Here is a 24,343-nt window from a genome sequence, read left to right on the forward strand (position 1 = left end):
CCTGAAATTCAAGTAGCAATTTTACAATATAATAGCAGAGTGACATAGTATAATAGCAGAGTGACATAATATAATAGCAGGGTTACAATATCATAGCAGAGTGACATAAGAAAGCTGACTGTAGCCATTGTTTCCCCGTTGACTGTCATAACTTTAGTTTTTATTGCCATTCTTATAAATTGTTTTCTATGTACAGTAGTAATCGCTGTGTTTTCTACCAGTCATCCTTTTGCCACAGATGTTACCACAGTATGCTGTAGGTCAGTTGTGTTTAACAACTTAAACTTCATAGAAAGTTAGATACTATAGAACCAACATCTAGACCCTTTTTGGAAAGCTGTTGGAAGTGGGAAAAAATCTATTACTGCTGACAGAGTTACCACAATAATTTCAATACATTTCCACAAAACAACTTGAAACTTAGTAGACAGTCAGATACAACCAAGGTCCAGATCCCTATTGAAAAGCAGTTGAACTGCGAGTTTCTAAGTGGGTCACTTTTTTTGTGTGGTCATCTAGTTTCCATTTGTAATGTGCATACTAGCTGTCCTCAAAAGACTCTGAAACAATGTTTATTTTGCAGCTGGTTTACGGAGAAGCTTTCGACTCAGCAGAAAAGACAGAAAAACAAACAAGTCGATGTACGAGTGCCAGAAGAGCGAGCAGTACGACATGGCTGATGTACCGACATACGAAGAGGTGACCCCGTACCGGAGACAGTCCAGTGACAAGTACAGGCTGGTGGTGCTGGTTGGTAAGCACACGGTCAGCTGTGATGGTACTCTGAGAGGAATGCAATGCAGCACGGGTTAGCACATTATTCCAACACACTGGAAATCCCTTTCTGGGCCTTGGATGGGAGTTAGGGTTGTACTGATACAGATGGTTTATTGCTTGAAAAAAAGATTGTAATGCAAGCCATCCAATCAGAGTTCAAAAGCTGATAGATTTGGCATATAAATGCCTGACCTGACAGTGTATAGAAGCATAGTCCTATTATATATTCCTATTTAGAGACCACGGCCCCAGTGCCATTTTCAAAAAGTAAGACAAAGAAAGAAATGCTATCATTTAGGTCTAAGTATGGTATAACAGGAATGGTATATTAAATATGTAGTTGTTACAGAAGTGACAGAATGCATTACACCTGGAGAAAAATTACACAAACAAAATGTTCTGCTTTTTTTTCATCAATACAAAAAATAGTGGTCTGCATGCGTGGCTGTAACAACACAGACAGCAGGAAAGTTTCAGCAAACTTCCTGTGCATGATAAATAGGGTGCATTGCTCTAGCATGTACTGTGTATACAGACAAATCCTGGAGAGATCCTGAGTGTCACTTAAGTCTTATGCTTCATAGTAACTAAATAAAACCTCATAGGCTCTTCACTGAACCCTACCCATAATAGCCAAGACTTTTCAAAGCAATTACATTATTACACTTTAATCATCATTTAGTTCTGAGCAAATGTATTTTATTATACAGTTTATTATTATTATTATTATTATTATTATTATTATTATTATTATTATTATTATTATTACACAACTGTACTCTATGAACTGTTGGAGATTGATTTTTAAACTCAATTATATTCATATTGTATTCATATCCAATGTCTACCACCACTTCAAGAAGTATGAATAATATGCAATAAAACAAACCTGTGAACATGAATTGGAAAAGACAAATTGTTACTGCAACTTTGGACACTGTTTTACAGCCTGTGCTGTACGCTCTGCGGTATTGCAAAGACAACTCGCAGAACTCAATATTTTACTACTGTAGTGGTAGAATTATTAGATGCATTTATATACTCTGTGTGTGTGTGTGTGTCTGTGTGTGTATATATATATGCTGGAAACTAGGTTTTTTTTCATAGTTGACAATGTTTTACGTTGTATACGTTTCTGTAAATACTTGAAAATGAAAACACCTGTTACAGTATACAAAACGTAAGGAGTGTCAAAGTGATGTTCAAGAAAATTGAAAATTGTCTCCAAATCTTGGATTACTCAAAATAGCCACCCTTTGCCTTAATAACAGCTTCACAAACACGAGGCATTCAGTTAAGTTTCAGCAGGAAATCACCCGACATGTCTTCCCAGCTTTTCTGCAGCAATTCCCAGAGATGTAGGGCACTTCTGGGTAGCTTTGCTTTGACAATTCTGTCCAGTTCGTCCCATACAAGTTCTATGGGATTGAGGTCTGGAGACTGGGCAGGCCAGGTCATTAGATTGAGTTGTCCTTCACTTTCCTTCTTCGCCAGATAGTTCTTGTACAACTTTGAGGTGTGTTTCGGGTCATTATCTTGCTGAAGAATGAAGGACTGCCCAACTAGCCGGAATCCTGATGGAATTGCATGCCTCTGAAGTATGCTATGATAGCCATGCTGTTTGAGCTTTCCATGGACTTGGTAAAGATCACCAACTCTGTCACCAGCAAAGAAACCCCAGACCATGACACTGCTTCCTCCATGCTTGACAGTGGGAACCACACATGCAGAACTCATGCGCTCACCCTCTCTGCGTCTCACAAATACTCAGCGGTTGGACCCAAGTATTTCAAATTTTGGCTCATCGGTCCATAAGACCAACTTCCACTCCTCAAATGTCCAGTTTCTGTGTTTTTTGGCCCAGGCAAGTCTCTTCCTCTTATTCTGCACTGTTAACATTGGTTTCTTTGCAGCAATTCTTCCAGTTAGGCCAGCTTCACGCAATCTCCTCTGAACAGTTAATGTTGAAATATCTGTACTTCTAGTAGCGTTTAGCTGAGCTTGTATTTCAGGGACAGTTAATCGCTGGCTTTGCAGACTTGTGACTCGAATGAACTTGTTCTCTAATTCTGAGGTCACCCTTGGCCTGCCTGACCTTGTTCGGTCCTCATGAGTGCCGGTTTCTTCAAATCGTTTGGTCTTGGCCACAGCAGTTACAGACATTTGCAAAGTTCTTGCGATTTGTCTTAAAGATTGACCTCAAAGTAATTACAGACTGTCTTTTTTCTTTGCTTAACTGAGCATATTTTGCTATTTTCTGCTCCCTTACATTCAGGAATGACAAACTTGTGCCTGTGCTACCTATATTTATAGTAATCATGGACCCTCACCTGTTAACAGTAATTGGTGACAAAAGGTTAATTAGGCAACATGCTAGTTAACTCAGAGAACATCTAACAAAGACACTTTTATACTTAGGCCGGTGTTCTAACACTGTGTTTTACACATTTCAGACTTGTAACTGACTTGGGCTTCAGACTGAAATCCCCTTGCTTTGGGTGACCATTTCATTGAAATTGACAAGACTTGCATTTTCATTTAAAAATTAAATTTTTGAATGCAATTCACTTGTGGTTATCAGCATATATAAGTGCCTGTATCATATAATGAAATATTAAGTATTATAGAGAAGTATATATAGTTCATAATCATGAAAAACCTGGTTTCAAGCAGGTGTACTTAAACTTTTGACTATATACTATATATATATATATATATATATATATATATATATATATATATATATATATATATATATATATATATATATATATATATAGATAGATAGATAGATAGATAGATAGATAGATAGATAGATAGATAGATAGATAGATAGATAGATATAGATTAAACTTTCAGATTAAACTGAAAGAAACTAAAAGAAAACATATGCTATGCATCTGTCTTTGAATCTAATCATCCTATCATGAGAACATAGAGGTGAAAGTTTTCCCACAATCCTTGTATATGTATTAGTCTACCTGTGTGACAGTGACCTCCATGACCTACTTTAGTTTGTGAGTTACGGAGTGTGAAGGAAATCATCATTTTAATATACCGGCATGGTTAGTTTAATAGGAGGCTTGGTGGTCCAGTGGTTAAAGAAAGGGGCTTGATACCAGGAGGTTCCCAGTTCAAATCTTGGCTTAGCCACTGACTAACTCTGTGTGACCCTGAACAAGTCATTTAACCCCTTTGTCCTCTGTCCTTCAGATGAGATGCACAGCTGAGGTCCTATTGTAAGTGACTCTGCAGCAGCAGTTGATGCATAGTTGACCTCCTAGTCTCTATGTCACTTTGGATGAAAGTGTCTGCTAAAAATGACCAATTCATAATACCGATATTTTTAAATAGTTTTAAAAACATTAATCCTTACAACAATGGCTCTATGTTTATGCATATAATACATTTTTTACATTTGCCTGTTATTGTGGTTCATCTGATCATTGCAGGATGAGCAACTTGGATTATTTTCAAAGTCAAAAAGGACCAGATCATGCTATTCAGATAAATACCACACATTGTCTGATGATACAAATGGTTTTGTGGTCTTTGTATCTTCACTAAATTTGGAATTGGTTCAAGATTTGAACGTTGTAGGCTCTTTTTTTGGACACATCCTTGAAGTATGAGGTGTGCATCATAATTTCCTGATATTAAAAAGGTGGTGGTGAACTTGCCCAGATAAAAGGATTGGGCACTTGCCTGGTGTAGGTGAAACCCCAGTAGCTGCTTAGTTATTCTTGATTTTATGGCATTGTGGGGAGAGTTTTATAGAAGGTTCCCAGTCAGTGGACACTTGTTCATATGCAGTATCAACTGCATACTGCTGCCTGGTATCTGTTTTTAAAGGACCTATCAGGGCCTGAAACAAAATGTATTTACTGTAACAGTTACAGTATCACTTACAGTTACAGTATAAGTGTAGCTGGTAAATGCTCCCTCTCCTTTTTTTTTTTTTTTTTTTTTTTTTAGACAATATATTGTACATACATCAGGGCCCACAGTGTGATGTTTAAGTGTCAATTACAAAAACATGTTTTTGTTTAAGTTTGGAGTAGGTGGGAATTTCAAATGTAAATTACAGTGACTGAAGAACTGTAAACCACTGTCAGATCCTCTACAATAGGGTGACGTACTGGGGGAACCCATTTGTCTTTTAGAGGGTTTGCTTTCCTCTGCTGTGATCCTGATAGGAGGGCTTAGTTTAAATATGTTTTGTTCAATAAAACTGAAGTGAGGTCACATGAGCAGAGGTGCTTCCTGTAAAATAACCCTCAACAATGGCTGTCGCCCTTAACAATCACAGCACCATTTGGCAAAGTAGCTTGTTGACACCGCCTGCAGCAGAGTGGCGAAGACGAACACACGCTGTCCTCTGAAGCGTGTGCTGTCAGCTGCTCGCATCTTTACACACTGCAGACTCGCCGAGCAGCCATCCAGAGCTACAGCGTCAGAGGACAGCGTAGCTCTGGACAGCTTATAGATAAGCCCACAGGCACCCAGCCACACCACGGGTCACTGGTGCACAGTGAGCCGAGGACACCCTGACCGACCCAGCCCTCCCTCCCCCCCGGGTGGCGCTTGGCCAATTGTGAGCTGCCCCCTAGGAACTCCCGGTCACGGTCGGCCTGTATTTGAACTTGCGAGGGCACATCCGCGCGGAGTGCCTTTACTGGATGCGCCACTCAGGAGCCCCTTGATATGATTAAGTTTGTCTGGGGTTTGTAACTTACTGCTATAGATGCCAGTAAGGATGCTAGTCCCAGTGTTTCTTTTTTTTACCTATATAATCCAAATCATTTTAATTCAATAAGTAACTCTGAGAGCACCTAGTACCTTTGTCACACCCAACACAATGAAAGAAGAATGCTTTATATATCTCTGGTATTTATTTTCCTTTGGGCTCTGGCTTTTTAAAGTCATTTTTGACATTGCACTGTTTTAAATTCCAGGCTGCAAAATGAGCCAAGAAACAGGGAGTGCTCCTCTGAAGATGACGATGGAGAGGCCGTGCTTAGCTTGGCTTGGCCAGCATGTTTTCCATTTAGTTTTCCATTCAGCTTTACATTCCAAAATGGAAACAGAGGAGGCCAGGAATTTTCTGAAATGTGTAATGGGTATATAATATATATATATATATATATATATATATATATATATATATATATATATATAAAAATCAATAAATATTGATACCTAAACTAGAGTATATTCAAACTGTGTATAGCAGTGCACTATGGTCAGTAGTGGCAGCCAAGTTACCAGCACTGATTCAAAGTGTGGAGTCTGCAAGTGTAAAGTCTTTACATTTTTTCTGTGTAAGTGATATTTGACCATTCAATGGTTTCAGTGCATTTAAATCCTTCAGGGAATTGTGTGACTGCTCATTAACCATCAGTGATTTGTATACACAGTAGACTGTGGTCAGAACACTGCTCTGTCATAGCTGCTGTCGTGCTTATTGTAACTGAAGAGATGTACGTTACAGGGATTCTGTCATAGCAAATCAGCAGTCTTGCTGGGGTCAGCATTTACACAACACTGTAATATCTAAAGGGTTTAACAGCTTAAGTGTCAGATGTGTTGATTAAATAGGCTGAAGTTCTGGAGGTAAAAAACTCCTCCCGTCCTTTGTATAAGCAACCTTGGTATTTAATGTAATAGTGTTCATGGATTTGTGACTAGCAAATGAAACAATTATTTATTGGAAGTGACATCTTATCAATGATGTGTACAGTTTTCATTTCTTCATATAATAATGGACTTAGCCAGTCATTATTGTTCTGGGTTCAGTTTTGACTCGCAGTTAAAGTTTCGCAGAACAGGCTCACCTCAAAGGCCCTTGGTGAGGAGGTCTTTCAAGTTGTGACTGAAGGGTTTGCTGAAGAAGAGGAACACTTCTTAAAGACCCTCACAAGTAACTGCACCTGATGTGTTCAGCATTTAGCCTGGAAGTTATTAAAGCAAATCCCTCTAATCAGAACAGAAATTAAGTTTGACGCTTTTTTTGGCAATTGTTTTACTCAGCAACTCATACGTATTAAATCCCCAGGAATAGAAAAGTGCAGTATAAGAAAATAAAAAAAAATAAAAAAACAAGAAGAAAACCCTTTTTGTTGTTTGATTTTTATACTGCACTTTCTTTTTTGAGGAGGAGGAGTACAGGCTATGGTATAATGTTGCATTGTATTAATACATTTACAGATACCTACTTGGTTATGACGGATAACATTCCACGCACATTTCAAAGTCGACTGTGGTCTAACTAACTGAATAGTTTAATAAGCATGTTTTGGAATCCTCATAAATCCTCATAAATCAACTTTTGCGATGGCAAAAAATCATTAGAGAAATGTTTAAACTGGAACTATATTTAAATGAAGTTACAATTGTGTCACAGTGTGGGTAATTTGTCATTCGGTAGTGGTTTAATATCAGCCTTGAAAAGAGCCATGTCCATGGAAACGGCTGAGCTTTGTTTCTAACAAACAAACGTGTCGCATGAACAACACTGGAGTGCAGCCACCTACCAGTCCCCTGCTGAGATAGGGGTCATACAAACATGTATTCACATGCTTGAGTGAGCGCAGCACCTAGAACAACATTGAGAGCCCTGCTGCTCGTGATGCATTGCATTTTTGTACAGTAGCACCACATGCCTTGTGGTCTTTTTGAAACGCATTTTAAATGAACTCCACTTCCTTTTCTTAATAAATCAAGTGTGAGCTGTACTGAATTTCTTTATAAAAACTCAAGAAGATTGATTGCTGTCTTTAGCTGTGAGCTATTTGTGCGAACATGAACTTTGTTTTAGTAAGCGAGCCAATGCTGTAAATTCATCTCAAAGCCCAACAGAGACGTGTACCAAGGACTTTATACAAATCAGATAGCCCAGAATTTAGAAGACCAAAGATAAAAAAAATACATACCTGTAGCAGATTGTAATTGGAGTCATGAAAGGCCCTAGCAATTTAGGGTTAAAAAAATATATATTATTATATGCCAATGAAAACAATTGTATATTGGAAATAATTAAGCAGTCGATTAAATATTCACACATGACATGTCATTTATGCAGAGCCGAGCTGTTACTTGACATGGTGTGTAGAGAGTATTCTCATGGGTGAAAGTGCTCTGTCTGTAGACGGAATTCCCTCAAAATGACCTCTCCCAGGTCCATTCCAATGATTCGTGTTGAAACGCCAAAAAAAATCGGGAGGGGTGGGGGGGTTGGGTTTAATGGTTTCGCATGTACTTGAGGACATGTGACCTTTTAGTATATTTTTCTCCTGTTGATCTGTAACTTGATTGAGACCATAAGCACCAAACCCACGGGGCACAGGGGAGGCAAACGGTGTATTTTACCACCCTTACTTTTTTTGCTCCGTCTAAACACACTATTATTCTGTGTTTTGTTATGATTTTGCTTATAAACGGTTTTTTAAAAAAAAAAAAGAAAAGTCATTCATAAGATGCCATAAGTCCAAAATTAAAAATAAATAAATGAAATCCCACAATAAAATGACCCCTACACGAACATTGGTTTGACCTACCATAGTCCGCTGTGCGCTATTTAAATCAGCTTGAGCAACGGTGTGACAGCAACAGAAGTGTGCAGTTTGGATACTACAAAAAATGAATTAAATGTAGGGTAGGTAATTCTTAGTATAGTTTGTTTTATTCTTTTATTAGTTAAGGTATATTCTGATGGTTATTTATGTCTTTTTTAAAAAAATAAGGACGTTAGTAGGTTTGTGTTGCTGCAGGGCCATGAACCGATCTAAATTAAATGTTACTTAGGTTAAACACTGGCAATACTCTGAAGCCGTGCTATTGCAAAATAACAGAATCCCCTTTTCACTTTAGAAATGTGTTTTTTTTTTTTTTTTCATTAAAGACTTATTTCTTTATTAAAGTTAATTTTCAGCTTTCATATTGAAGCTTATTGTGTACTGCTTATTAAAGCAAACCATGTAGGAATTTGCTTGGGACGTTTTTCAAGTAAGCTTATTTGTGTATAAATAATGACAGTAGTTGACTCTTATTTTAAAGGCACATACCTGAATTGTAAGGTAATTAAAATGTTTGCTTTTACTCTCCCTGCCATTCAGCTATGGTTAAATATATAAATAATGCACCCGATCTGAAGCAAGTGTACAACTTGCCAGAATATTAACGTAAAAATATAAATATTTTAAAACTAGCAAAAAATGACTTATTGCACTAGCAGCAGTTACATTATTGTTTTGCCCTCTAATTCAGTGGACCATGTTCAGAAGAAGGCACAAAGGCAAATACACCATTTCTTAGAGCAATAAGACCATTTTAATGGTATGAACCAAGAAACCACTCTTGACTGACCCTTCCTGCAACTAAGTTTATACTGTTGAATTATTTTATTTTTTTTAAATTTTTTTGCTGAATAAAAGTGTCTTTGCATTTGCCTCAGAGTGAAGTCTTTTTTTATATATAGTAAAACAGTTTTTTTGACATGTATATAATTATCTTCTAAAGAGCAGTACTTGCTTTTCTTTGTTTAATACTTTCCTTTAATAAGCTACATGTGGGGATTCTAGGTCTAGCACTGTGTAGAGACTTGCATGTGTTTGCATTTAATGCATGCTCAGTAAGTACATACTATACATTTTATGGTGAACCATCTGCCCAGTTTTGTAGGTTTGCAATTACTGAAACCGTAATTTCACAACAGCAAGGTTTGCTTGGTTTCTTAGAGCTTCTTAATTGTTAAAAAAATAAATAAGACAAATAAACATTTGCTTCTGTACACTCAGCAGTTAGTCCTTCAGTTTGCCGCTTACTTTTTAACAAAGTTAGGCGCCTATGATTGAGAATTCTTTGACCATTGCTTCTGACGTTGATTAAAATACTGAATTGTTGTACTGCTTTTAGAATGAAACACTCACCTATAGATACCAAAACTGACTCGTGTTACTGAATAAGAAAGGTTACTGGTCCAGAGTTTGCCTATAAAAGTGAGTATAATTTAGATTTTTGTTATTATACAGTTAAGTAACTGTTTATTCAAAAACTTAATTTTTTTACAGTTGGTTATTGGTTATCAACATAGAAAAATGATGTCAAACTCAGAAAAAAAAAAAAAACTGTGTGAACCCTGTATTTACAATATCTGATTGAGTTAAGCAGAGATTATATATAATTTTTGCAGCTGTGTTTTTATAAAATTAATATGTAAATTGGACATACGTGTAAAAGGTTTGATCAGTAACATTTCCAAAACTGTTTGTTAACTAGCCTCATGTGAGATTTATCTGGTTGATCTGTCTGGTAAAATGACAGGTTGTAAGTGAAGTAATTTCTGAATTTCTTTTTCTACAAAGTCAAGTTCAAATTTGCTTCTGAGCATGTACCACCCCAGTGCTTTGGGAGGGGAGGGGAGTGTTGCCCCACGAGTTTCGGTCAGAATGATCATTGGCCACTTTCACCCGTGTATTCTTGTATATTTAAGAATTCTCCACCAAATAAATGTCAAACAGATTATTTTTAAAACTGCTTCAATAAGAAAACGGACCAATCTGTCGTTGCCAAAGTTTGTATTTTGAAAACACATAGAAGTGCGTTGACTCAGACATTAAATGAGTGATATTATATTACTCACTGCTTAGTTAGCCATCTGGAATAAACAGCATGTTGATTTCCTGTCACTGATGCAAAAAAGCAACATGGTGGAAAATAAATTGTAATCTAGGCATTAACTTTGCAAGTCTACATGAAACACCAGACAAATAAATTGTTGGTATGTTTCCCCGATTTGCTGTGTTTCCCCGCAACAGACGCTCTTGCTGAGAAAAGTGTTTTGTTCCTCCAGGTCCTGTGGGAGTGGGATTGAATGAGCTGAAAAGGAAACTGCTGGTTTCCGATCCCCAGCATTACGGCGTGACAGTGCCACGTGAGTATCACCTAGAGTTTCCAATAGCTGGAACATGTTTTCTTGTAAATCTGGTGACTAAAAGAAAGATTAATCACAATTGACATGTAGTGCACTACAAACTTATGCATGTCCAATATGTTTTCCTTTATAGAAAATGATGACTCCACAGGAGCTGGTGTCTGTGTATATACTGAGCATCAAAAGAAACTTACCACTTATATTTGAGCATCAAAAGAAACATATTTATATAACTTATATCACTTATATTTGGATAAAATTCACTAGATGTGATCGAAAAATGACAAACTCTGTTTTAGAGCAGGTGCAGTGACTTTTTTATTGTGCTGATTATCAATTGACATCACGAAGATGCTGCAAAATGATCTGTTGATTTTGGGCAGGCGTTGTGACTCTTGATATCCCAGTTTGTGGCCTGTCATTGACAGGCATCTGGTTGTACCGTCTCTCCAGGTTTGAAATTGCTGGCTATGAGCATCCAAGACGGCGAGCCACAGTACGCTGCGCTAGTCCAGTTCCCTGATTTTCTTTATTGCTTTTTTCCAACTTGAATTCAACAGCCGAAATCACTCCATATCCAGTGTCCAATCAACTATCTCACTAATTAGGTGATTTAGTGCGTAAGCTTCAGTCACAGTCACTCAAGCATGTTATGGTCAAGAATAAATGATCGAGTGATTAAGAAGAAACCAAAAACATTTCGTCAATGTCTATTATTTATACCTTTTTTTTTTTCAAAAATAAATGTGTTATAAAAGTGATAAGTTTATTTTGATGCTGAGTGTGTGTGTGTGTGTGTGTGTGTGTGTGTGTGTGTGTATAAAATTATAGAGAGATAAGATAATACTGTCATTGAATTGTAAATATGATCCTAACAGGGCCTCCCGAGTGGGACATCTAGTAAAGGCGCTCCGCATGGAGTGCAGGTTTGAATCCAGGCTATGTCATTGTTGACCGTGATGGGGTGTTCCCAAGGGGCGGTGCACAATTGGCCGAGTGCCGCACTGGAAGGTCGGGCTTAGGTCGGCGGGGCAGTCCACAGTTCACCCCGCACCGCTGTGGCCTGCAGGTTTGCAGTGGAGCCATTCAGATCTGTGTTGTCCTCCGGCACTATAGGTCTGATGGCTTCGCTGTGGATCTGCCGGCCGAGAAAAGATGGCTTGGCAGGAACACGTTTCGGGGGACACGAGTTTCTCCGTGGGGTTGCAGTAGTGAACATGGATTAACAATAACACAATTGGCAATTCTAAATTGGGGAGAAAAATGGGGTAAAAATCATTGGCAACGACTAAATAAAAAAAAAAAAAAATAATAACTATATATATATATATATATATATATATATATATATATATATATATATATATATATATATATATATATATGATATCCTAACTAGTCCCACCTGATCCTTATTAGACAATGTCCTAGAGCCTGCAGATTAATTACCTTCTGTTTCCATTTGTACAGAACACAAAATTGTTTTATATGTACTGTTTTTGCTTCATTTCTACAGTAAACTACTTTAACCACCCTCGTTATTGCACCTGTATGCATGAAAAAAATCTACCTGCTGGACCAAACTCAGACACATCCAGCGTCTTCACCAGAGCTGACATTCTAGCGAGGTCAAACTTAGGTTTCAAGCTATAGCTGGCAGTATTTATATGACTGCTTGGTACTGTTTAACCTCCAAATCTATGTTACAGAGCAAACCAACAGAGAAAATTTAGTATTTTGTGCTTTTACCAGAATTTTTATTTGAGCATCAGCATTGATGATGCAAAAAGAAACAACTGAGGACACGACCTCAGTGTCCTCGTAGTTAGTTATAGCGACTGACACATCACATTTTAAAACAGGCAGTGAACACACAGTGTGTCCTGCCTTGGATTGGAGGCAAAGAGGTCAAGTTACTGCCCTACAGTGTTTAAATCAGCCAAGACTTGGAGGAAAATCATTGCTTTTGTACCAACAGGTTTACTAGTTTAATATGGTACTTTTTTTAATTTGTGTATTTATTTTTTTTTTCAGAGTGGATAATTTGAAGTATAAATAATCTGGGAGGAGATCAGTATTTAACAGTTAGCAACTTATTCTTAAGAGCTGCTCCCAGCATGGGAGGGTTTCCTTTTCAAGCACAGTGTTATTTCTTTTCTTGTATAATTGTGAGCTTTTCACGGCCAGCCTGACAGTCTTGCTTGATGGAGGAAATAGTTTTTTTACCTCCTGACTACATGCCATTCCACTGCCTCATATTCTGGGCCTCAAAGCAGCTCCTTTTCAACGAGGACCAAATGACAGCTTGCCATGTTTCTAAATGAGATCCAGCAGTGGTACTGAAGAGAGACACAAGAGTTGCAGAAACATTTTTGTAAAAAATAAATAAATAAAAGGTTGACATGCTAAGATTAATTATATTTGATTGTATTTGATTTGATGTAATTGAGTTACAAAGCAATTGAAAGTTGTGTGCAAATATGTTCTAATGGTTTCAGTAACAGGGTCATGTTTGTTACATGTGAGTGCACAGTGGATATGGGTCATTCCAAGTCCAGCCTTTGTGGTGTAGCGAAGTTGCATTGAAATACCACTGCAATCTTGTTTTTTTAATTTATTTATTTTTTTGGTCTATTTTAATCACTTACAAATGTGATACAATATTTATTCTTGGTGTAATTTGGTTCACTCCATATTATTGGTTTCAGAAAACACACCCACACACCAAATTCTGTGTGTTGTGTGGGGTGTTTGTATATATATATATATATATATATATATATATATATATATATATATATATATATATATATATATATATATGTGTGTGTGTGTGTGTGTGTGTGTATATATCTATATATATATATATATATATATATATATATATATATATATATATATATATATATATATATATATATGTGTGTGTGTGTGCTTTAATTGGTGAGAAAAAGTAGGCCATTAAACCACAGTGAGTGACTGCAGCTGTGTTTGACTGCCAGCACATATCTGTGTATTTTATACATGGCAGTAACTTGAATGTCAGCACAATGCTAATCAGCTGGAACTACTTTATCGTTTTTTTTTTTTTTAACTGTGCAGTGTGTATTGAATTGTATTATTCCAAAACTGCTTGTGTTTCCCTCAGTTTCTTTTGTTTTCTCCATTGATTCACAGACACCACGAGAGCGAAGAGGAGCCAGGAGAGTGACGGTGTGGAATACCACTTCATCTCCAAGCACCTGTTTGAGACAGATATACAAAACAACAAGTAGGCATTGTACACCACACCCAGCCTGCACGGCTTACCGTGAATTTATGTGCCACATTAATAAAGGATCTCAAATGGCTTCCTAAACACTTAACTAAATCAGTGAACCACTGAAGCTCAGCCATCTCTGCGGTTGAAGGCTAAAGATATTTTGTGCTTAACAGCATAATTTTTTTGAGCCCTATTATTATTATTATTATTATTATTATTATTATTATTATTGTCTGGGTTTCAACATATCAGTCCCGCTTTAGAGACCGTACAGTACACTGGCACGAAATTGATTTTAAAGCTTCCAATTGCCACTGATTACCTTAACAATTTGATCTCACGTTTTGCTCATGGGACCTGGTTCATTTGCTACCATCTAATTATGGCAGCGTACAAAATTGTTTTAATTTAAGCCACTGTGTTCTCATTTTTAAGACTATAACAATGCCTTTGCCCTTTCGTTTGGGTTTATTTATGCAGCTCCTTGAGATGTGCATGAAAGGCCCTATAAGAATTTCTTGTGTTGCTGTTATTTTTGTAAAGTGGTTTTGATGGGAGTCCACCATCTAGGAAGTACACAGAGACAACTAAAACTTACTGAAATCAAATATCCAAAGCTTGGCATCAAACCCCAGGTCAGAGTGTTTAAGGGGGAGTGTTTTGAACACTGCGACACTTACAGTATTCCTAAAAAAGTAAAGTCTGCCTTTAGAACCCTCCTAGTAAAAAGGGGGGCTCCCAAGTGGCACATCTGGTAAAGGCACTTCATGTGGAGTGCAGGATATGCCCTATAACCTGGAGGTCACCGGTTCGAGTCCAGGCTATTCCACAGAGCTCCCAGGGGGCGGCACACAATTGGCCAACAAGGGTGTTCTTGGCTCACCGTGCACCAGCAACCCCTGTTGTCTGGCCAGGCATCTGCAGGCTTGCCTGTAAGTTGCCCAGAGCTGCGTTGTCCTCCGACTGTAGCTCTGAGGTGGCTGCATGGTGAGTCACATCATGATCTCTGTAATTGTTTTGTTAGCTGCAGAGGTAGTGTGGTGAACACATTTTGGCCTGACTAAGGAATGCAAATGAAGGGATTTTGATTTAGGTTAAAAAAATCTAATAATAATAATAATAATAGTAATATACTTGGCATACAGTCCACTTGCTAGAAAGAAATGATGCAATGACTACAATTTAATGTCTCCAGTATGCATAGAATGTGTTTATGGGCTATTGCATATGGAACTCCATATGAACTAAGTCTTATGTAGAGCTTTCATCTGTTTGGATGCCAACAACAAGTTGTTGCACCATACTGTGGTAAAAACAACTTTCTGAAGCTAGAAAATCTTGTGCCAGTCACTGGTCCTTGTGCCAATTGAAACATTTTCCATTTCACATATCTTGCGTGACTGCAGCAGTGTTTTCTGAAATGAACCGCAAATCTCTGAACAAGAAAACAAGCGTACCATACAAAAAAAAACAGATGCCCTATTAATACAGCTATAAGAATCTGCTTAAATAAAATTGAAAACATTTGTCTTTTTTTATACTAAATCTTTTTCTGACCATTTAAAATAATAGATGGATAAAACCATGGTATGTGTTTCTGCTTATTTCAGATATTTATATGGTACATGGTTTTGGCCATACATCAGCCTTATATTTGAAATATATTAATGTATGGTCCTGCTTGGGCACGTACAGAAAATAATATTGTGCACAGGGATTTGAAAATAATATTCTATTACAGCCACCCGTTTGTATAAACAAGACTATGTGATGGAAAAATATTTGTTTTCCTAAACAGTCAGGAAATGTGCATTAGGCCAGCCTTGGCATTTGCATTTTTACCTTTTAAAACAAACAGGTGTTACTGATTTAAAGTATAACGTAGAATATTATATAAAACGTTATTATGCCAAAATGTCTGGAATTGTGTTCTACTGAAATATGCTACAACTTAGGAACATATACCCTGATGTTCCTGATAAAAGTCTCTGGTTTTATTTAATTATTGCTGATAGTAAAACAGTACAGTTTTAATTAAAGAAATGACTCGTGGCTGTGGTATTTTCGATTTGTGGTCTGTGTTTAACCCTTTCTCACTGGCACTTAGGTAACCAGAAGATGATCAAATTAAAATATTAAATCAAGTTGTCAAATATGGGCAAGTTTAAACATGTTCATGTTTCAATTGCTTATTCTTCTGCTTACAAAACCAGGGGACTATTTGAGTTTCATTTTCCAGCTTTCAGAAAAAACGCCAGATATTTATTTCTGTAAAAAATAAACTGTTCATATGGTTTTCTATGGGTCTTTGTTGCAGCACATACCACTTGAAAAATAATTGAATGTTTTGGTACCACAGTAACTGCCATGTCTAATCAGTTGTCCACATTTGTTTTAGTGTTCAGCCTCAGATTATGTTGTCTTCATAGTAAACTTGCTAGAATGACGCATTACTGACTCTGTGGTGTATTTGCTTACACAGGTTTATCGAACATGGTGAATACAAAGGAAATTATTATGGAACCAGCCTTGACTCTATTCGCTCAGTGTTGATGAAGAACAAGGTGTGCTTGTTGGATGTGCAGTCACATGTAAGAAACAGCTTAACGGTTTCCTCTGTTCTTCGTTAATATTAACGGCCAAAAGAATGGCTCGGGTGAAATTTCAGGGTTTTTTTAAACATTTTTTATTCACAGTTTTTGGTTGATTCAAGCTTCCTTTCGCCTATTGCAATGTGTGATCTGCTTTGAAATGCCCATTAAGAAAATTGCTTTTTTTGTTGCTCTTTTTGGTTGTTGGTATAGATTGGTGGTTGAGACCTTAAACAATGTTTTCTGTAAAATGTTTCCATAGAAACATAACCTGCTAAGTAACTTGGTTACCATGCTCATTTTTCAGGGACATTTTTAACAGCAATTACTGCTAATTTTCAGGTTTTTTTTTTTTTTTTAATTTCCTTTTTGGCCTTTCTACATCTGGGTGGCAGTGGACGCCTTTTAAAGTGTCCCTTATTTCATGGCTGCTGAGTTTTGGACACATTCTAGTAAAGATTGCAGGAATTGCATCGCTTTGCAGACCAGAAGCCTCATCTCGTCTCTCAAATACTTTTTAAAAGCATGATTCGATTAAGGCTGTGCATTTTTAATAGACTGAATCAGGCTCTTCAACTAGTTTTGTCAGGGGACCAGATTGGAAAAAAGTTAGGAGTAGGTGGGCCAGAAGAATTTTACTCACATTTAAGCAGTACAATAAATATGATATAACGTAATGTTAGTATACTGAATAAGAGTTTTTACCATATGAATAGTAATTTAATAACAGAACAATGTGAATATTCAACAGTGTCATTACATACATTTAATAGTGACATATTAATAGTATAACTGTTGTACTATGTTATACTATTATATACTATAGAGCGAGAACTCAATGTGGTTGTAAGGTAATTTGAGTGAAAAAAATGTGCACACAAAACATTCCTCACACAATATGTGAGTGTACCGCTTGAAACAAATAAACTTGTCTTTGTTTCTAATCCACCTCTGACACAAAAATGAAAACTTGAATAAGTAAAAACAAACAGATTCGTCTCATGGAAAGGGATAGCAGTAGCACATGGGAAATAGATGAGATCATGTTTCTATGTTTGGTTAATTTCCCAACTCATGACATTTGATGTTTTAAAAAATAATGGATTAGGAAAATAAATCTACATGAATGTATGCATATTAAACTGGCATTTCTTTAACAAGAAATACTATATTGTACAGTGTGTATAGCACAAGCACATACAGTATTTTTCAAAAAAAAAAGTTAAAACCATTAAGTGCTTGTCGTATTGGTCATGTATGATATAATGGCCATACAAAAATTTCACAGTCAGTATTTTTTTTAATTAATGCATAATGAAAAAAATAAAAGCACAACAAAAAAATAAACAACGTTCTCCTGTCTATACATTAAAACTGTCATTTGAATATCTAGTGCCAGTGCGAGTATACAATACGAAAAACAATATTTTTCAAATTAACGAAAGGAAGTACAGTGCTGCAAGAACAAAATAAAATACGAGCTTCTTGTTCATCACATACGCACAGCGGTTGAGTCATGACTGTCTCTCTTTCTGTTATTCAATCGGAGATTCACTCGGCAACAGCTTCCTTGCTTGTGTCTGACATATTAATAGTATAACTGCTATACTGTAACAGTTAATAGTGAGTTTCGATGAAAAAAACTGCACTTCTTTCCTTGAGCCACCTTAATCACATTGTATTCCTAAACTACTGAGACACGTTCCCTGCACGAGAAACACATTGGCTTTGCGTTCCGGACGGTTGGTAAATTAAATATTTATTGGTCCACTCATTGTTTAATGTACAATTTTCACTATCAAGTTTTCTCTTCTTACTAGCTAGAGTAGAGAGAGACATGTTTATATCGCTTTCAAAATAAGACTTTTAATACAAACGAGTAAAAACACTCAAATCCCCACAGAGTAAGCGGAGCTCAATGGAACTGGCAGAGTGGCTTAGTGACTGGAAAGAGGTGGTTTGTTGCACGCTGCTTTGCCAGATACAAAAATAAGACGTCTGAATCACAAATTGATTTACGATGTTACTGTCACTGTTTTTGTTTTTCATATTTATTTTAGTTCATTTTTTATCATTTTTGCTGACTGTTGGCGGGCCACTTGGTTGTCAATGCCAGGCTGGACTTAGCATGCAGGCTGCCAGTTGAAGAGCCATGGACTAAATGTTTAAACTGTCCTATTCATCTTCAATAATATGCAAAACAGAACTTTTTTGTTTAGTTAAATTTTTAGGGTTTCTATTTTAGTTTACAGTTTAGACACTAAACATGTTTTAAGCAGATAGAGCATAATTAGCCTATTTCACTGTAAATGGTTCTTTAAAAATAAATGTCCAAAATGTAGATGCAATGACAAGGCAGCATATGCAGTGATTTCTCCCAAACCATTTAAAACCAGAGATACAAACTCCTAGACAGTGGTGTAAATAAGACTTCCATTGCATAGCAGTTTGATCAAACTCCTAGTAAAACCTGGAATATGTGAAATTCCCATGCAACAGGAGTTGCGTAGAAATAATAATTTAAAAAAAAATCATACAGCAAAATGCAATTGCTGGAAAGTCCTGATATTGTGTTGAAAGAGAGTTTCACTGGTTTCCGAGTATCAAATATGCTAGTTTCCACATTTTTGCCTCTGGTTTTCACATTTTTGCCTTCAAAGCTTGTATGGCATTATTCTATACCAGAAATATATGAGGCTTTCTGTTGTCCATTCCATGTAGAAGAAATATGAGGCTGGTGACAGCTAGGAACAGGATTCTACTTGACCTCAGACCTGCTCACTGCATACCCTTTGGGACAGCATGCGTGATGCATTTGAATGTGTGACCAAACTCTGGGTTTATATGGGTGCTGCTGTAAAACTTGGTTCATGTTTAACACTGTGTCATATTTTCATTTTCAGACGATAAAACACTTAAGGACATCAGAATTTAAACCCTTTGTGATTTTTGTGAAGCCACCGCCAATCGAACGATTGCGAGAAACCAGAAAAAACGGCAAGGTCATCTCCAGCAAAGACGACAGGGGCTCTGCAAAGTCTTTCACGGTAAAAACCACGTCCGTGGTGCAGCCGGTGGGGGAGGAGGAACTTTTCAGATTTTTGGGCTCCTTTTAAAAAATCCGAGTCAGGTGGTTTTAAGTTTTCTTTTTAGCAGTATCCTTTTAGGTAGAAATAGAAAGCAACTGTACATGTTTTTTGTGTCGTGTGGTGGTTGAGGTTACGCTTTTAAAACCAGATGACAATCGTTTCTTCAAGCCATATGCAACCCTGAAAAGATCATCTTCAGATAGACAGGGCCAAGCATGGTTACAACAGATGTTTCCTTTCAGTAGAAACTGCAGCGTGATTTAGATGCTGACAGAGACGACAAGACTCTTTAGTACAAAGAAAACAATAACATGCAAATTGTTCCTTGTAACATCTAGTTTGTGTGTATACGGAACATTATTTGAGTCAGTCAGATCTGGTTATGCTTATCATTCAGGGGCACATTGCTGTGTTAATACAGATGACCTAGTTTATTTGAGAACTGTGTGAGTGCAACTGTATCTCAGAAATAAAAACCTTTGTCTCTTTAGTTTATTTAAAGTTATAGCTAACAAACTAGTTCCATTCATTTTCTCCCCCATGTGCATCCATTTGTTATATAGTTCTCAATGTACAGTTTTTGGTAAAAAAAACATGTTTTTTTTCAATTGTATTTTTATTTGAAAACTTGATATCTTAGTACTCTAGGCTCAAGAGATTTCTGTTTGCAAACCATGCTTTCACTGTCTTGCACTTCCTGGGTCAATTCACCTGGAGGATGAAATTGTCCCCATCCCCTCTTCGGCTTCTGTCCTGTCAACAACCAATCAGCTCGGCTGAGATCTAAACTATCAACTATCAACTATCAAAGCCCCGCCTTCCCTAAGTATACTGTATAATTGAATCCAGTATTTGAATCAACCCAAGTATTCTGAATAGCACTGCCAGTCCTCATTTCAGTCTGATCTCAGAGTAGCAAGGCATTACTGGCACCAGTGCTAACCAACCAAAGTCAAGCCTGAGCCAGGCACAGAATCCTCAGAGGAAATAATAAACATTCCCCAAGGTTTCTTCCTCGCATGGAATGTTTTTTTCTGTAAACAGTATGTGTGTGAGAGCTCACATTTATAAAAGTGTTGTAATTGGATTTGTTTTGTTTTTACGGTGCTTCTTGCAGGAGGAAGATTTTCAGGAAATGATCAGTGTAGCACAGATGATGGAGAACCAACATGGCCATCTGTTTGAAAAAGTCATTGTGAACGATGATCTAGTGACAGCCTTTAATGAGATGAAGACTGTGTTGAAAAAGCTGGAATTGGAGACTCACTGGGTCCCAGTGAGCTGGATGCACTCTTAACAAAAAGGGAGGAACTAGAATATTTCACTTTCTCAAAAGCATGCAACATTTCACTTTCTCAAAAGCATCCAACGTTTCACTTTCTTCAAGGCATTAAAAAGCTCAAAAAACATTCAAACAACACCTTAACTTGTTACTGTCTTACTTGACCTGAATTCAGTTACTGACACTAGATTGGTTTTTTGTTTTTTTAAATATACAGAAGTTATCTTGTCAAATGGAGTGCTTACAAGTTTAACTGCCAATCAGCAGTGTGCCAGTATGGTCTTGTTTCTTTGTATTGTTTTAACGTTAGTTTTAGAAACCAAAGGGATTCTTTTTCTGGAATGTCAAAGGTTGTACATTTTTTGCATATAAAGAACAGATGAATTGATGTTATTTAAACATACAAACTTAATATATTATTTTAATCAACTGCTTTTTAAAAACTACATATGCATATTTCCCAGCAACCTGTCTATTTTTTTATTTTTACAATCACATTTAATACGTAGATTATATAGTTGTATATTCTAATGATATTTGAATGATTAACAGTAAATGCCCCCCCTGGTCCAGTGGTGATATTTATCATCAACATTATTAAACACAATAAAACTACAGTGGGGAAAAGTTCTCGTTAGAGTAGGGTTACTAGTTTGAGGGCGGTGGTTTATAAATGCACTGCTGTTAAGATCATTATAAAAATACACTATGACCAGCATTTTAAACAACTTTTTTTTTTTTTTTTGTAAATGCTCTTTTGGGGAATTTGTAAGAAATTACTTGCAGAAGCTAATGATGCACCCAGTACCTAGTGTAAAAACTCCACCTTGCTTGCGGGTGTGAGGCAGTTTCTCTGGACAAGCTATCTGGCTTTGGCTACCACTTCCTAGAGGTTTACTGAAACTTGGATAATTAGGGTGGAGTTGATTTTTCTTGCTGTATTTTTACAACAAGGAGTGTACTATAAGTTTCAAAACATTTCCAGATTTGCAACTGAAGCATATGTTTAATTGTGACTCCTGACATAACAGGGTGTGTGATTTTTAATTTAAAACACACAATTTTAAATGTTGGTCACATGGTGGTGGGCTGGTTGGGGGGGGGGGGGGGGGGGGTAATATGCAGTTAGGTATATCTGCAACACCTAGAAGTGAAGAATTTTGTGAAAAACTGAAAGGATGCAACAGGGAAAGTATCTCTTGGTGTGTGTGTTTTAGAAGTGTCTGTTCTAGATATAGATATTTGCTTTGTACAGTCATGCTCAACATTCCATGTACAGACATGCTCAAATTTGTTGGTACCCTTACAGCTCATTGAAATAATGCTTCATTCCTCCTTAAAAGTGATGAAATTAAAAGCTGTCTTATCATGTATACTTGCATGCCTTTGGTATGTCATAGAATAAAGCGAAGAAGCTGTGAAAAGAGATGAATTATTGCTTATTCTACAAAGATATTCTAAAATGGCCTGGACACATTTGTTGGTACCCCTTAGAAAAGATAATAAATAATTGGATTATAGTGATATTTCAAACTAATTAGTTTCTTTAATTAGTATCACACATGTCTCCAATCTTATAGTCAGTCATTCAGCCTATTTAAATGGAGAAAAGTAGTCACTGTGCTGTTTGGTATCATTGTGTGCACCACACTGAACATGGACCAGAGAAAGCAAAGAGTTGTTTGAGGAGATCAGAAAGAAAATAATAGACAAGCATGATAAAGGTAAAGGCTACAAGACCATCTCCAAGCAGCTTGATGTTCCTGTGACAACAGTTGCAAATATTATTAAGAAGTTTAAGGTCCATGGAACTGTAGGCAACCTCCCTGGGCGCAGCCGCAAGAGGAAAATAGACCCCAGATTGAACAGAAGGATAGTGCGAATGGTAGTAAAAGTACCAAGGATAACTGCCAAAGAGATACAAGCTGAACTCCAAGGTGACGGTACGTCAGTTTTTGATCGCACCATCTGTTTCTTTTTGAGCGAAAGTGGTCTCCATGGAAGAAGACCAAGGAGGACTCCACTTTTGAAAGAGAAGCATAAAAAAGGCAGACTGGAATTTGCTAAAATGCATATTGACAAGCCACAATCCTTCTGGGAGAATGTCCTTTGGACAGATGAGTCAAAACTAGAGCTTTTTGGCAAGTCACATCAGCTCTATGTTCACAGATGAAAAAATGAAGCTTTCAAAGAAAACACCATTCCTACAGTGAAACATGAAGGAGGTTCGGTTATGTTTTGGGGCTGCTTTGCTGCGCCTGGCACAGGGTGCCTTGAATCTGTGCAGGGCACAATGAAATCTCAAGACTATCAAGGCATTCTGGAGCAAAACGTACTGTCCAGTGTCAGAAAGCTCTGTCTCAGTCGCAGGTCATGGGTCCTCCAACAGGATAATGACCCAAAACACACAGCTAAAAGCACCCAAGAATGGATAAGAACAAAACATTGGACCATTCTGAAGTGGCCTTCTATGAGTCCTGATCTAAATCCTGTCGAACATCTATGGAAAGAGCTGAAACGTGCAGTCTGGAGAAGGCACCCATCAAACCTGAGACAGCTGGAGCAGTTTGCTCAGGAAGAGTGGGCCAAACTACCTGTTAACAGGTGCAGAAGTCTCATTGAGAGCTACAGAAAACGTTTGATTGCAGTGATTGCGTCTAAAGGTTGTTCAACAAAATATTAGGTTAGCGGTCCCATCATTTTTGTCCATGCCATTTTCATTTGTTTTATTATTTACAATATTATGTTGAATAAAAAATCAAAAGCAAAGTCTGATTTCTATTAAATATGGAATAAACAATTGTGGACGCCAATTACTTTTGTCAGTTTCAAGTTATTTCGGAGAAAATCGTTCTTTTGTGGAGAGGTACCAACAAATTTGAGCACGTCTGTATATATTTACCTCTCCTTGTGCAGGTCAACACACCAGCGGGTGCACTGTAATTGTACTTGAACAGAGGATGAATATTATTATTATACAGTATGTTTTTAACTTAGTGTTGTATTATAATGTTAAACAGATATCCAGCTAAACTGTTAGTACTTCTTCTGAGCATATGTAAATCCATCTTGTATCACTGTTAACAAGGAAGGTTAACCTTATCCACTGTACAACCTTTGAGGTTTCAGATTAAACTTGCTTCCTTTGCTTATTGTGCAGTTTTTTTTTAAACATCTGTTACTGGAATTAATGATTTTATGTGATTTTGTTGCTTTAACAGTACAAACGCATGTTTTGTACTCAGTTTTCTGTATTTACAATAAGTCTGCCAACTGGAGAAGGAGATTATTTTTTTTTTTTTTTTTTTTTTTTCACAAAGTACATTAAATCATTAACTGTATAAATCAATGTAACTATGCGGTTTCCTTTACGTTTCATAAGGACACTGTTGAGACACTCTGCCCTTCTGA

At 37.0% G+C, this 24,343-nt stretch overlaps 1 protein-coding gene across 7 annotated transcripts in view; it reads left to right on the forward strand.

Annotated features, from left to right (window-relative positions):
• Positions 1 to 22,285, forward strand: part of LOC121311720 (MAGUK p55 subfamily member 7-like) — a 128,862-nt gene extending 106,577 nt beyond the window's left edge. For 6 of the 7 annotated variants that reach the window (XM_041243987.1, XM_041243991.1, XM_041243992.1 and 3 more), the window contains 6 exons: positions 584 to 754; positions 10,628 to 10,708; positions 13,886 to 13,979; positions 16,453 to 16,561; positions 19,465 to 19,608; positions 20,768 to 22,285. In XM_041243987.1, coding sequence (XP_041099921.1) covers positions 584 to 754; positions 10,628 to 10,708; positions 13,886 to 13,979; positions 16,453 to 16,561; positions 19,465 to 19,608; positions 20,768 to 20,947 — 779 coding nt within the window. In that variant the 3' untranslated portion in view covers positions 20,948 to 22,285. The remainder of the gene's footprint in view (positions 1 to 583; positions 755 to 10,627; positions 10,709 to 13,885; positions 13,980 to 16,452; positions 16,562 to 19,464; positions 19,609 to 20,767) is intronic. The other variant, XM_041243990.1, reaches the window with a different exon arrangement.
• The last annotated feature ends 2,058 nt before the right edge of the window (positions 22,286 to 24,343 follow it).

The sequence above is a fragment of the Polyodon spathula genome, chromosome 3, assembly GCF_017654505.1.
Source record: "Polyodon spathula isolate WHYD16114869_AA chromosome 3, ASM1765450v1, whole genome shotgun sequence".
NCBI classification, from domain to species: Eukaryota; Metazoa; Chordata; class Actinopteri; order Acipenseriformes; family Polyodontidae; genus Polyodon; species Polyodon spathula.